This window comes from Rhopalosiphum padi, chromosome 2 (assembly GCF_020882245.1).
Source record: "Rhopalosiphum padi isolate XX-2018 chromosome 2, ASM2088224v1, whole genome shotgun sequence".
Taxonomy (NCBI): Eukaryota; Metazoa; Arthropoda; class Insecta; order Hemiptera; family Aphididae; genus Rhopalosiphum; species Rhopalosiphum padi.
Window position 1 is genome coordinate 43960881 of NC_083598.1, and position 15867 is coordinate 43976747.

Below are 15867 nucleotides of genomic sequence, written 5' to 3' on the forward strand. Positions count from 1 at the left end.
ACCCGATTTATTAAATTTATAATATATATATATACATAATATAGTATACCTATACAGTAAAAACGGTACAAAAATTACATATTAAAAATAGAAAAAATTAAACTTTTTATTTGCATGAAGAAATATTAGTACCTAGCACTTCTTGAATGATGTTAAATCTCTTGCCGAATTATTAATAAATTTTAATGCAGAGGTATACTTTAAGTATAATATAATTAAATTATTTCCCGTGACAATTTTTATCCTACAAACATTTCATACAAATATAATAGAATAGACAATAGTAGCAACAATATACAAAATGTATACGTAACTAATAAAAATTATTATGATACTGAAGAACCATAAACAGTGAACTACTAAGGTACCCGTGGTATCAAACAATGATATAATTTATATAGTATGGATGATTTTATACATTTTACATATCAATTGTAGTATATAAAAAAAAAAAACTGACAAAATATAATATGATAATACCACCAGTTGTTGTGTAAAAAATATGTGTAACCATATTATACTTAATCTTTTATATCATAATATCACTGTACACAAATTAAATTTAAACAAAAAATAATTATAATATTATAAAAATCGATTAAAACCAAATTTAGAACAACAGTCGGTCCACATTATGTTTTTAATTATTTCTATTATATAGCAGTACCTATATATCTGTACAAGCTGTACATTATTATTATTTACGTTTATCTCGTTATTTTCGATAACACCCTTGCGAGTTGGATATACCTACGACGCGTTTTCGAAATTAAAGTCGAACTAATACGTTTATACTGTTAAAGATTAATAGCCGCCGTTATATAATAGCGCTTTATATATATTGTTGTATAATATTATGTATAATAGTAATACGTATTACGTACCTTAATAAAGGTTCGTATCGCGTTCGTACAATATTATAATATTAGAAACTAAATTCCATCGCGGGCCCCTCCCCCCCCCTCCCCAACGGGGGCAGCCACACGTGCGTATTCCAGAAATCGTCCTACCCTCGATAATAATATATATAGGTCAGCGCCGTCCATAACGAGCGATGATATTATAAATTATGATACGCATATACGTCGAATAATGGATGAAACGGCGGAAACACACGCGCACGCCATCCACTGCCACTAAATATATATATATTGGTCGGCTGCAGGTAGGAACGTAATAATATTTATATCACCGAGTCGTCGTCGGTGACGCATTACCATTGTACAAAAGAATATAATATTGTTGTCCCAGTCAAGCTACCTACTAATCATAGACGTGCGCACGGGGGGGGGGGGGGGGTTCCGGGGGCCTGGGCACATATATGGGTCCATATTTTAACTAATGTATTACTAGAATAAAAATGGTATTTTTTCTAAAATATGTGGTTAAAAATTATGTTTCGGGATAAAACAAATAATACAACTTAAAATATTTTAAATTTGCGTGGTAAAACTTATTATGATTATAACGGCTAGAATTTAGCCGCTAGATGTTATTGACTAGTGACTACAAATGTAAAAATAATAAATAAAATGTATTGCAATCATCTTTAAAATAGATTTTAGATTCAACTATCTAATGAAATATCATATAACTTGGTACTAGTAATACTACTGATTAATCATTAATATGTGATGTAATGTAAGTAATGTTTATTCGTGCATTATAGTTTATTAAAATATGTACATGTCTTGTTAAGAGAGGGCCAAATTAAGAAAAGGGCCCGAAAAAATTGTAGGCACCCCTCCCCCCACCACCTAAATTCAAGTCTGCGCACGTCTATGCTACTAACCTACTATAATTATATTATTATTATTATTATATAAAGTCGTACGACTGTCATCTCTGTGTCTGTCTATATACGCATATTACGAGCATAATAAAGTTCGCAGTGCGCACGTCGTCGATCGGTAAACGCGGCTATACTGCGGCTAGCATAATATTTTCGCGCCAAATATCATTATTGTTTACATAGCACTATTTTCTGACGGCCTGATCGTACTATAATGATACGTAATAATATCCTTCTAATAACAGTGTCCGCACCGATGTAAACGACGCGCATCATTAAATGTTCGACGTCCCGTTAATAAAATAATATTGAAAAATTTTTCCGACGTGGTCTGGATTTTTTTTTTTAACGCATGATCTCCACTATAGTCGTCAGTTTGTCGTAGAAAATATACCATATATAAGTTGTCCTTATCGATACGTTTGAATGTCTTGTTAATTTTTTTTTAAAACACCAATATTTTTAACATCTCATCCCGAATCAGAATTTATTTATCTGAAAAGGTTGGTATTTAAATATTTAAAATTCTACAAATACTTATTATAATATATTGGGTATACGCTCATTGCGTATTTATAAGTATTCAAAATTTGTATGAGTGGAATGATGGAGCTACAATATCAAAACCTCGAGGGTAGATATTCGCAGGTACTCGACCACTTTTATCTGAACTTTAAATGTTTAAATTTACAATTATTTATCGTTTGTGGGTTGCGCATCAGGCGTATCAGAGGTTAACAAGAAAAATGAACTATATATATGAACCTTATACTATAAGTACATCACTATTATTCGTGAAAAATCAGCTGAAGAAAAAAATTTAGTTAAATCTCATGTCAATTTTTCCACTTTTTACACTCATAAGTAATACTGTATATTAAAGTGTCATCGTTAATATTTTTTACACAATCATCGCTTCATGAAATCTGATACTTAGATAAATATTTTATTATGATTATTCAATTTAATTTTATATAGTTTATTAGTTTACAGATGAAAGATATAAATACAATTTGTCTAACTTATAAAGAACGTATACCTACCTAAAACTCAGTTATTGATTTACTGAACGCAATCTGTAAAGAATAATCAAAATCAAAGATAAAATCACCTCATCATTCGATAAAACAATAAAAGTTTTCATCATCGAGTTATCCGAGCAAAATACAATAGTGGTTAGAAAAAAGTATAAATTGATTTAACTTTCTCATGTCGTCAAGACAGTGACGAAAATTTATTATACGGAAAACTCTTCACGGTTCTTGGTGACAAAACTGAACTCTCCCGAGACAGTTGCAAATACGAAATCAAATTCAACACCGGCCTAATAATATTATTACACGCGTACTCGTGCATACATACACACTCAAACCAACTCACATCATTTTTATTTTTATTTTTTTTTTGCCAATATACTAACCATAACAAGAGATCTCATTTTGTATATAAACGCGTAATCGGGTACACACATCGGGAATAAACATGATATAATATTATCATACATATGTATTTATACATTAAATAATTCATACAGGTGTTTCGGCAATAATTTATAATATTTAAAAAGGTTACATTTTCATAAAATGTTGGCGCATATTGATATCACTGTGTCGTGCAAGCCAGTTTTCCACAACTCTAACGATCAATAACAATAACCATTCTGTATGGGTAAAATTAATACATATAGGTAGGTACACTCAATTCATTCATATGAACTTACCATCAATAAATACCCACTGAAACCACGTAATATGAACAGTGTTATGTTAAATAACTTAGTAACAGCAATCGATTTACCATATTGATACAAGATAACTGACATTTTTTTAATTAATACATTTCTAATTGGGTAGTGAGTACAAATGTCATTATGGGGTAGCAAAAACTCATATTATACTGTTTATCCAAATATTTTCTGACAATAACCTGCACTAAACTTTTAATATTTTCATAAATGTTCATTATCATACGGGTTTGAATCAAATCGTCAGTGACGTTGCTCAAAGTTTAATAGTGAAACCTTCGATTTTAGAAATATCTTTCACGTAAAAATATAACGCATCCGTATTTTTAAGAATGCTGTCATATTTAATACATACTCTATGGCTCAACAAATCTTAAATCCCTGTGGTCTTTTATTCATGCTCAAATATTTATATCTTTAATCTAGAAAAGATGATTTAAACGGTTCTTAAAGGTCAAAAATAAAACACAATCGTTAGATATTTAGATTCGTATTATAATTAATACAATTTTAAGAATCGTTTTAGAATAAGTTTACAGCCAATAATAAACTGATCATTGAATCAATGATTATTTTCATCTATAAATTATTATATATTAAAATAATTTGAAGTATAAATAATTAGAGATAATAGGTAAAACCATAAGTGACTACTTTTCTTTAAAATATTACCAATAAAATATTCAATAATTTTCATTTTCTTAAAAAATACAACAAATTGTTGTGAGTATTATTAATTAAATATTATTAATACGTTTGAAGTATGAAATTTAAATAAAAAATTATTTGTAGATAGAATCTATGGTTTTTGTTGAGATTCATCAGTGCATTAAAAACAGCGATATTATTGACAATGAGTTTATTATATTATTAAGAATTGTTTCATTATGACAAGTCTATTATTTCAAAATCATCAGATTGTGATATTTAGACTTATAATTATTTGTTAGTTGAATAAATACAAAACAAAAGGAATGCAATATTATGAAAGTACAGATTCATAATTTATTCCTATACACCCTATCATAATACTGCCTTTAATATTGTATCAACTCACATTTTCACAGTTTATTGTTTTATTAAGTACACATATTTTGTTTTTTTTATCGTGTTAACATTATCTTCCGAGACTACAGCTAATGGAGTCTTATGAAAATATCCTAATAAAGCTCGACCTTTATATGCTCATATTTTCTCAAATCAGTTTCCAAACCCTTCACTAAAACATTTTTAATAGGCTTCATTCGCATCAGCTGTTATTTATGAATGAACAAGTGGCCGTCCTATGAATATATATTACATAACATGCGAAATACGAGGTTGGCTGCAGTACGTATGATTAGACAAAATCCAAACGTTATAATTTATAAGTACGAGTTAGTTAGTTTCTCATATATCTAAATCAGTAATAAGATACATGGAAAATGTCTCGTGCACAGCTCGTATAGGTACTTGAGTGTACATTGGATACCTACTTAGAGAAGATACTATTATATCCATAAATATCTAATAATTTGTAGACACGAGCTTAATATTATGATTTATGAACTATTTATGTTGAAATATTTCAACCATTTAAAATATCTTTTGTTTATAAAATATAACGCATTTAACACAATAAAATAATCTAATGATAAATTAAACGCGAGTCCGATAAAAATTTAAAAAGAATGGCTGGAGATATTTGTAAAAGCTATAAAAGGCTCAAATGACCCGTAAAGAAAAAAAATATTGTATAGATTGTAAAAAAAAAATCAAATTTTAATAGCTATGTTACAATTTTTAATCTGATCAATTGAGTACATTTAAAAACATTAAAAAATGCATTAGCCAGCAATAAATTAAAAATTTAAATAATATCCTCATAGATATCTGCAACTATTGTAAATATCATCATTGAGAATAATAACTAAAATTCTTAAAATTTGCTAGTTGATGAATAATGCAAAAATACACTCGAATTAGTTTATAACATTAATTTATATAGAATTATATAATAAGCATTAAGCTAATAAAATAAAGAAACAATTTTATTCAACTTTAAACATTTTATTCCCCAAATTTAACAAACTCGTCTCAGTAAAAAATAATTTAAATGTTTTTTTTTTATTTTTATTAAAAACTAGGTACATTTTTTGTTTTAAAATACCTAACTAGTTACATAAGAAAGTCGATGTATTTAGTTTTTAATTTAACTATAACTAGTTAATACACTAAAATTGTATAATAACATATAATATTTTGTAAAAACTTACAATACGTGTCTTCTATTAATTTGTCGATTGTATCTTGCTTCAGTTTTGAGTTCCTTTTGCCCATGCTTTCTTTTTCTTATCTATATATATTTATGCAAGAACAACCTTCTTGCATCTGACGGACGTTAATGAATTATAGTTTTATTACTGAAAAAATTGATACATTTTATTATTCGGTCCATCTTACTTTTTAAAGTTCAGAAAATGAATCATTACAATGTGTCACAGTAACAAGTCACTTAGCATGGTAAGTAACCAGTTTAGTGTGGAAAATGTTGACTCCTTTATTTATCTTTTCTTTATTAAATTAAGTTACTGATTTTTATTTAGTTTTTTTAGTTTTTTTTTTAGTTTTCTATTAAATGTTTTTTACATTAAAAAATAGTAGTTACAATTAAAAAAAAATGTTTGTAATTAATAATATATAAATCGAATACATTTGAGCAAAATCAGTAACTTTGGAAAAATTGTATAACAATAAATGATTTTAACGACTATTTGGGATATTTTATTTTACTTACTAATAACTATTTTACTGAAATCACATTTTAAGTTAGAAATTTAATAGCTTAAAAATAAATTAAGATACCATGTTCGATATAAATTTTATAAATAATATTAAAATTATTCTTATAACATAATATAACAGTTCCGCCTATATTTTATTAATACCATTTGTAATACATATTAAATCTAAATGTATAGTAAATAAAGAAGAAAAAAAGAAATACTTGACCGTGTTCTCGGGCTTTCTAAGAAACTTTATTTAATAAAATAAATCGAAAACTACTTAGGTATTTAATTTTTTAAATTATTATTTTTGTGTATCTACGTTAAATATTTAATCAACAGGTACGAACGTGTATGACGTGAGTATTTATAAAATGTTACAGTACACTATAGTAATAAGTGCAGGTAGAGCCGGTATGCATGTTATTCAGTATAATATGTATAGTGCAGTCGAATTATCAACCGGCACTCCAATTCTACATCATATTATGCCGCGTCACCGATGTATAACAATCGCGAATTATAATAATATTCTTACAATCCTATAGTAGTACCTGTACAATAATGATAATAGTATTATGTAGACGACACATACGCCGCGGTAAAATAAACGTGAATTATTACCTTTCGTCTAAAATCGAATGCGCCTATGTCGAACGGCAGACGACTGTCATTGACCGTCGATTTACCGACCGCGGGAGGGAAATCAAAAAAAAAAAAAAATAATAATAATAATAATAATTTTAAAAAACGAAAACGATTTTCTACGACGACCGCGATCGCGCGAACGGTGGACAGCAACGCAAAGCGCAACAATGCGTGACTGCCGCGCGGTCGTCGCCCGTCGGTCGAGAGCGAGTAAACCGATGGACTTTGGCTGCTAGGCGCGCCCTTACACGCCGTCGCCGCCCGTGACGTTGGCGGTTAATCACCGTCGCGCGTACCCCGTGTACACGTGCGCGAAAAGCGAATTTGCACTTTTTGGGCCCGAACCACGGGGTGAAATGCACCGATACGACAATAATATGGCGTATATAAACGGTTCCCAACCCGGGGGTAATTACCCCAAAGGGGGTAAAAACACGATTTGTTGAGGGGTAAAGGTTAAACTATTTATTTTAATTTTAAGTACTTATTATCTATTTAGTCATGTGTACTATATTATACTACTACTACTGTAAATGTAATTGTAATAACTCTTATTTTCTTTGTTTGAAGAATTAAAATAAATTATAACTATAATCATAATATATATTTTGTTTTCGTTATTTTTTTCTCAACTTTTTTTGGGAGGAAGGGGGGCGTATTTATTAATATCTAACCTGACTTATGGGTAATAGTCTCAAAAAGGTTGGGAACCGCTGGCGTATATAATAATATCAAGTTATCGCTGTACGCGACGAAAAATATCGCACGAACCAGACGACATTATAATAATATTATGTTATTATAATATATTATACCTAATAACTCTGCACTTGCAATATCACTTCATTTCCGAGCCGAAACAACGGAAAATATATATACCGAACAGCGTCTGTTTTTTTGTTTTGTTTTTTTAAACGCTCGCTGTATTACCCGGAGATGAATAAAACTCGAGAGTTGGACTGTACGACAGAGGATTTTTTTTCCGTTCAAAGCGTAGCACACGATCTGCTCCTCATTCGCGTGTCATAACCGTTAATGTATTCTACGTACCGTAAATAGTCAAATAAATTGTAATAACTAAATTATTATCAGCTGTGATCGTTAGCGACTTTACAATATTATATATAAAAACAATAAAATATTCGATTTTCGTGAGTCGTGACCGAATTCATGAGTGAGTCGCCTAGCTATACCGATTTATATGGGGAGTTAGAAATGATGATAAAAACCCTTCTCTAGTCTCGATAATTCTATATTGGATATAACTTTTATTTAAAACGGTCCAGTAAAGTTTTTGAAACTATAGAAGACGAAGAAAAAGAAAACATTAATTTATACATGTATGTATAGGTATATTATATACATTATACAAAGAGAGACAAAAATTTAAATGTCCGGTTACAAATAGTTAATATTAGGAAAAATTAGTTTATGTTTAACGTTTGCGATTTTACTATCAGTTGTCATAATACGTATATAATACACGAGCCATTCGGAGATGTTTTAAAATTGTAGAAATAATATTACCTATAACAATAAAAGGTGTAATATGGAAATAATAACATTAATATTAACGACATTTTTTGGAAAATTCAAGACTATTAATTTATTTCATTTTTAGTATAAGTGAGAGCCGAGAGGAGTAATGAACTGTAGATGTTTAGGTAGTGCTCTCACATATTTATTTTATGCAAAAATACCTACTTAAATTATTTATTAATAGACAAGTATTTGTTTAATATCTGAGACATTTAAATTATTATTAAATTATTCCGATTAAAATCATGAAATTAACAGGTGGCAGTGATTCCGATAACAAACATAAAAGAGTTAACGAAATAATAATATTGAAAAAGTGTTAGTGATACGCAATTCTTAAGTTTGCCAAAAATGTCTAAAATTGCAATAGTTTTCAAAACAACGATTTTTGCAGTTAAAACAATTATATACTCCGTTTATTAATAATAAAGTTGGCGGAAAGGAATCTAAATTATTTTTGAAATAACTAATATCAATGCACCTGAAACAAAATTATTTTATTATTTTACGAAGGTAACATTGCACACTACATAAAATTGCAAAATAAGTAAGTATGTGTTTTATACACCTACTCCAAATATTTATAAGAAAAAGTTTTTCCATAGAATATGATAACAAAAATAAATACGTTTTGCTGTTACAGAATATTATGATTATATCATTTATATTATACCATATAATAGTATAGTGCATTCATTTCAACCCAACTACTGAAATTAAATGTGTATTATAATTGTATTAAAAAATATACAGACAAATTCGTTTCAGTACTTGCATGAATACAAATTAACTCATAATTTGCAGTATTCAAATCATACGTAGCCATCTTAGAAATTAATTCTATAATTCAGAAATTTAAAGAAGAAAACAGTATATTTCAATTTTAAAAACATTCTAATCTTCGAAAAAACTACTATTTTAGTATACAACAATTATATTCATTTAGCTCTTATTAATTAACTACACACGTTCATTTATTATGTAATTTAGAGATTTAGTATGAGTGTGATGAAAAATATTTACATAATATTGTATTTGTACAATTTTAGAATTAAACAAACGTATTATTTGTATGCGTCAGTGCTTAACCATATAATACATATTTGTCATTTTAGATATTGACACAAATTTAATTTTGGTTTTATCTCGTTTACCTACCACGTTGCTCCTTTTCCGTTTTAAATTCTGCATACAAAGTTGTTGATTTGAACGCATTTATGATCAAACGATCATATTTTATTACGCAATTATTTGAATCTATTGCAATTTCAATGCATCACTATATAATAAAATGTACAGCCGTATAAAATTTAATTGAAAAAATTAACTGTGAAACTTTAGCAGTTGCAATACTTGACATTTCTACAGCCCTTTCAGAAACAAGGTATTAGTAAAATCCTCTATTTACTCAGCTATGTTATATTATAACCACATAATCAGGTATTTATATAATACGTAAATTATAAGTAATAACACTACTATTAAACTCAATAATTTTACGAAACTTGAAATCATAAAAAATATTATATTCTATTATAAAATATTTTAATAAAATAACGGTTTGAAATTCTTTATTTAAAATTATTTGTGATAATAATATACTCATTGGTTAAATTTATTTTAAAGATCTTATTTTTTTAAACATGTTTGAATTTACTTGTAATACTTGTAATTGGTACTGTGTATTACATTAAATCACTTATTAAGAATACTCTAAATGGTTATTAATTATAACTTTATCAATTTAAAATTTCATCCATTTCTGCCAAAATTTAAATACTATAAACAAAAATTGTTAAAATAATTTTTATGATCAATCATTTTTGAGAAATTTTTTTTTTAATTGTTTATAAGTTTTTAAAAAATGCGTAATTAATAGGTATCTACGTAAATAATTTTAAAATCAAAATACAAGAGTATTTTACAACTATTTGAAAAATTGTTCGAAGTAATAATATAAATAAATGAAAATTTTTTTATATGACGTAAGTGTACCTATGTCGAAAATGTCAAATAGAAATAATATTATTATAACTACTAATGTTACTTTTTTTGTATTTTTCGATAAAAAAAAAATTAAAATACAATCGATTATACTTTAGTTTTAGAAGGATAATGATAAGTAATTTCTAAATTATTTTCAGTAGTTTGCATCTGTTTTGTAGAAAGGTTTAAATTATGTGTTGATTTCCCCGTGTTTCCGGATTTGTCGAAATATTCTGCCATTCTAATTTTAGTGGAATAAGCTTCAGAAGTATTACATTCGCTTGCTTTGATTGTTTTACACTGTGACTTCTTATTCTTGTTGGTTTCGGAATCATTTCTATATGACGATTCACCCACTTTTACTACTGAATCATTGAAATTACCAATTACCATATAAATATTATTTATCCGGCACAACGGACTGTCTACCGTGGAGCAATTCTCATGATCAGCGGACAAATCCCTTGATACAGTCTGCAATACTTTATCCACATATCCGGAAGTATCATCACGCTCTTGGTAAGATGTTTCCTTATGAAATAACTGTTTATTATTCGATTTCAATCTGAAATTGTTCATAGTCAATAGGCTAATAAAATATAATATTTGGACAACAATAATGAGCTCAGCGAATGTATTTATCATTCCGTCGTAAAACACCACCGTTTATTTATATATCAAAAATAATAACAATATTAAAACGTACTTAAAAGATATTTCGCCAATTGGATGACCGATTGTACAAAACAAATGAAGGGTAAATATAGCCCAACCTAAACACGAACGAAATAGTATCATAGTTTATTTATCAGCAACAAATTATTAACCATTAATGTTATACTATTAAATAATTATAACAGGCCCCTGTGTGTTTCAAACATGACACACAAACAGTGTATCCATTGGATACACAGTGAATCAATTAACAAGCATTTTGTTTTTAGCCCGTATATAATATATATAGATAATTTGTTGTTGTAGAACACTTTTAAAAAAAAAAATTGTTTTATAAAATTCATCTTTATTCAGTATTGTTTAACCAAACTACTGATAAATATTGAAAAAAAATACTATCTACATGACGTACTACCGATGATTAACGCAGTCGGTCAAGATTATTTTCGTTAATAATTAAATCACATTAATATTATATCATATCTAATATGTATTCTGTTTACGTACTGTGCAGTATACAAACTATTCGAGAATAATATTATCAGCAATAATATTTCGTTTTTGTTGTTCTACAGACGTTCTATCTCGATTTCCGTTTCAAATATCTACCGCCTATACCTACTCATTCCAACAAGTGTAGGTGCTGTCGTGTTTTTTTTTCCATAACATCACTTCCACAACTCGCTCTTCGTCGCCCGACCTCGTCGAGGCGGTTATTCTCTTTTCACCGCGTCCAAAACAAAATAGTTAGTTAAATGTAATAATATAAACTCTATTATACAATACGGTTCACCACACGAAGTAGTGTTTCCGCACAAAACGCGCGAACAGCAGTAAATTACCTCAAAGTTGTTTTGTTTTTTACACGAAAATATAAACTGTCTGCTGAATTTCACCAAAACAACTGTATAGTTTACGGCTTGATGAAAATATATTGCGTCTGTGACGACGTAAAGTTGCCAAGCTTTTCCAACGGCATTCGCGTACGGTCTGTAATTATTATTAACAATTCCGTTTGCTCGGCGTACGAGATTAAACCGACCTGCGTCCCAGGCGTACACCTCGTCTGGATTACTGCAACGTAAGTGTAGCTCGAGAGTTCTACCTACACACTATTTGCGTGTACTCGCGGTTGGAAATTCGTAATTTACAATTTATTAAAACGCGTCAATTTTCATCGATTTGTGTAACGCAAATGAACAATAATTCTACTGTATCTAGTAAATTAGGCACGTGCATTACGTCCGCACAAGCCCGTTTTAAGCGATTCGCGTGTTTTAAACTACAACATGAATGATAATATTATAATATCTACGCATAAGTATTGGTACATGGTCACCGAGTTAGCACTGCGCCTTTCTAAAAAAAAATATGCTATCGACCAGCCCGAAATAATGCGAATATAAACATACAATTCGAAAATCAAACAGTAATTATGAAATGATTTTAAAAAAATACACCAAACTTATATCGTTAATAATTATTATAAGAAATCAATAGTGGTTTGTTTTTTTTTTTTACATAAATATATTTTAGTTTTCCCCTCTCCTCCATTATCTCCCCATAAAGTACTATATTATTCATGTAGGCACAGAAAACTAGTCAAAGCATTGTATTATTATTATTGTTATTACTATTCCATTATCATATTATATTATATTTTGAAGGACTAGGTATGTTACAATATTATAATATCAGACTCCGTGTTGGCTGTGAAAATACGGTTCTCAGAAACTGGTGATAGCTACCATTACGTCAACAACCCTAAACTATTATTATATTCATTCAAAATTCAATATATTATGTAATTCCTATTCTCTATTGTTCATAATATTTAAATGAAAATATTGTTGTGAAATGTAAAATATATTATATTTATCGTGTCAGTAAACGTTACATTACTTGCATTATTTAAGGGATACTTCTGTGGCTCTACTGTAGGTACTATGTTGTCCATACAATATTTGAACTTGGTTGCCATCAACTATTCGAATGTGGAGAGTGGAACCGTGTTCTACCTTCCTTAATATTTCTATTATTTTAAATATTAACAAACATCAACTATTCAAAAATACATTTTAGAGATTAATTCCTATTTTGCTTTCCAGTTATTAAATAATTTATTAAAGTTAGAACGTTGGAATTTTAAAAAAAAAACCATTCGATAAAATATTATTTTGTTGTGTAATCGACATTTTAGAATACTCTTCTTTGACATACTATTAATAACTATAAAGGACAATTAACCAAATATACTGACCTATTTTATCTTCTTCAATAATAGAGTAATTTAAAATTTAATTTTTGGAATTTTTAAATATACGGGTATTTTTTAGAAACTATGCTTTCAAATTCTTTTTATATTTAAGGAGAGTCTTGTAAAATTACAAATTTATGTTTTACAAATGACATTCCTTTATTATATAATAGATAATGGATAATTTTTCTAAAAATGTTTGCATTTTAAAATTAAAATGAAAATAAATAGTTTATGAATAATTTAACTGTGTGTACTTAAGATAATAAGTCTAGTGTATAGATTTGAAAAATATGGCAGGTATAATAATTTGAAAATGTTTAATTATTTATATTAATTTATAAAAATAACCCATAATAAATAATAAATCTAATAAGTCAGGTTAAATTCTAAATAATTTACAGTAAAAAGGGGGATTTTCATTTTAAAACAGAAGCTTGTACCACTACAGGGCACTTCATAAGTAGTATAATAAAATTTTAAGAATTTTAAAATATAGTCTTTGAGTATATTTTGTACTTGAGTAATCAGTAATTGAATATTATATTCATTATTAAATGGAAAAAAAATGGGATAAGCATGTTTGATAAATCACCAAATATAAATAAATTATGTATTAAATTTTTTTTTTTTTTTTGATTAATTATTTTTGATCAAATTTAAGTTTTTAAATGCTTATTTGGGTGCTTATAATGATGTTTTTAAGCGCTTATTTTAATGATTTTAAGTGCTATAAGTCCCGAGCCCTGGTAATAACTAATAAAATCCTATCATAAGATATAGCTAATTCGAGAAGTTCAAGGTTCAACCAATGTATCTATACTTGCACTTACTTTTAATGTACAGGTGAAATTCTAATAAACAAGTACCTGCCACGTTGCATCTTAAATGTTTAACACCATTTGGGATTCCTCCACAGACGCATACCCAAATAAGATCTGGATTACTATTTGCTTAGGATTCCGAAAATTAATGAAAACATGAGTACGACGAGTATATAATGCAGTCAAACGATGAAATAGCGTAAAATCATATATAATACACGTTCATTGGATGTGCATACACACAGTTGCTCATTATCCTAGTTGTATGCTCTTTGATCTAAACGGTAATGATTCGTTTAAAGGTTAACCACAAATTTAATGACGAACAACTTTTTCACGAATTTTCCTTACTTACTGATTTTGTGAATTTACACGATTTTTAAACGATGAACCTTGTAAAGCCGACTACCCAATAAACGAACTACAAACACCATATCAGCACTCAACAACTATTACTGTAGAATATTTGGACAACGTGCTCGATTTATCGGTTATTACCGAACTCTGAGTAGTTGCCGTGTGTATAACATAATATTTGCATTAGTTTTTTTTTTTTCGTTTCCTGACGATTATTTATTATACGGTATTGAAAACCATTGTTCTTCAAGACTTGCTTAGAGCAACTACCTATTGTGAGTGGTTTGATCTACTTATAAAAATATCGTGTGCTTATATTATTATTTATTACGGTCTACCATATTATGGTTAAAGCTTTCCACGGATAAATTTACACGAAAACTTTGATTCTCATACACAGGTATACTGCGAAAGTATATCGTACTATAATTCCCCATCTTATAGTAATCGACCATTTTAGCAATATATTTTCGGTGTGAAATATACATTCAGTGTTTCGGTAGAGTATGAGAGTCCGTTTACCTTTTCTGTACGTTCCCCTAAAACAGATTTTTCGAGTACTATACATATGTATTATTATTTTACGTTTCGAAATTATCGGGCACGCAAATGACTGTACTATGGTATACAAAATTATTGCCTAAAAGGTACTTCATGATTTAACTGCATTTAATGTAACTAATAGCTGAGTCAGTTATTTCAACTCGAATAATAATTCAAAAACTTTTAAATAATTCTGAAACAATAATAACTGATAACTTAACATAAAGTTTACCGTTTGACCATATCTACCACTATGTAATGGTGTTTCATTATCTTAAACAATTTAATAACACGGCGTTTTGGATAGGCTATTTAGGTACACCACGATCATGAATTCATCTGAGTGTTATTTACCAGAATAATATAATATTATGTTTAACTAAATCAGCCGTAGCAGACATCCCCTCCCAATAGAGGTGAAAAAGCTAATACCTATACATGAAAAATATTTCAAATATAACTTTATAATATTAAGAAAATGTGTATAATGTGATGACTTATTATAACAATGCCAGAAACTCCGATCTAAGGTGATTCATAATAATTATTATTAAGACATCTATAAAACATAAAGTAAGATAACTCTATAGTCTAAAGAAAAAAAAGAAAATATATATAAGTATCGTATTTTTTATACGATTTAAATATGTTCCATAAAAATTATCAAATATACCTATACGTCGTGCAAATAATTGTATTTAATCCACCGCAGCCGAATTGCCGAATTATTGCCACCG

At 28.4% G+C, this 15867-nt stretch overlaps 1 protein-coding gene across 4 annotated transcripts in view; it reads right to left on the reverse strand.

Moving 5' to 3' along the window:
* Window positions 1-7143, reverse strand: part of LOC132921562 (frequenin-2) — a 117986-nt gene extending 110843 nt beyond the window's left edge. Inside the window, exons 1-2 of one of the 4 annotated variants that reach the window (XM_060984638.1) lie at window positions 6926-7143; window positions 5792-5938 (exon numbers count right to left, since the gene is read on the reverse strand). In XM_060984638.1, the coding sequence (XP_060840621.1) occupies window positions 5792-5855 (64 nt within the window). In that variant the 5' untranslated portion in view covers window positions 5856-5938; window positions 6926-7143. Of the gene's footprint in view, window positions 1-5791; window positions 5939-6007; window positions 6127-6651; window positions 6670-6855; window positions 6871-6925 lie in introns of those variants that run through there. The other 3 variants (XM_060984641.1, XM_060984640.1, XM_060984639.1) reach the window with 3 other exon arrangements.
* Window positions 7144-15867: the final 8724 nt, after the last annotated feature.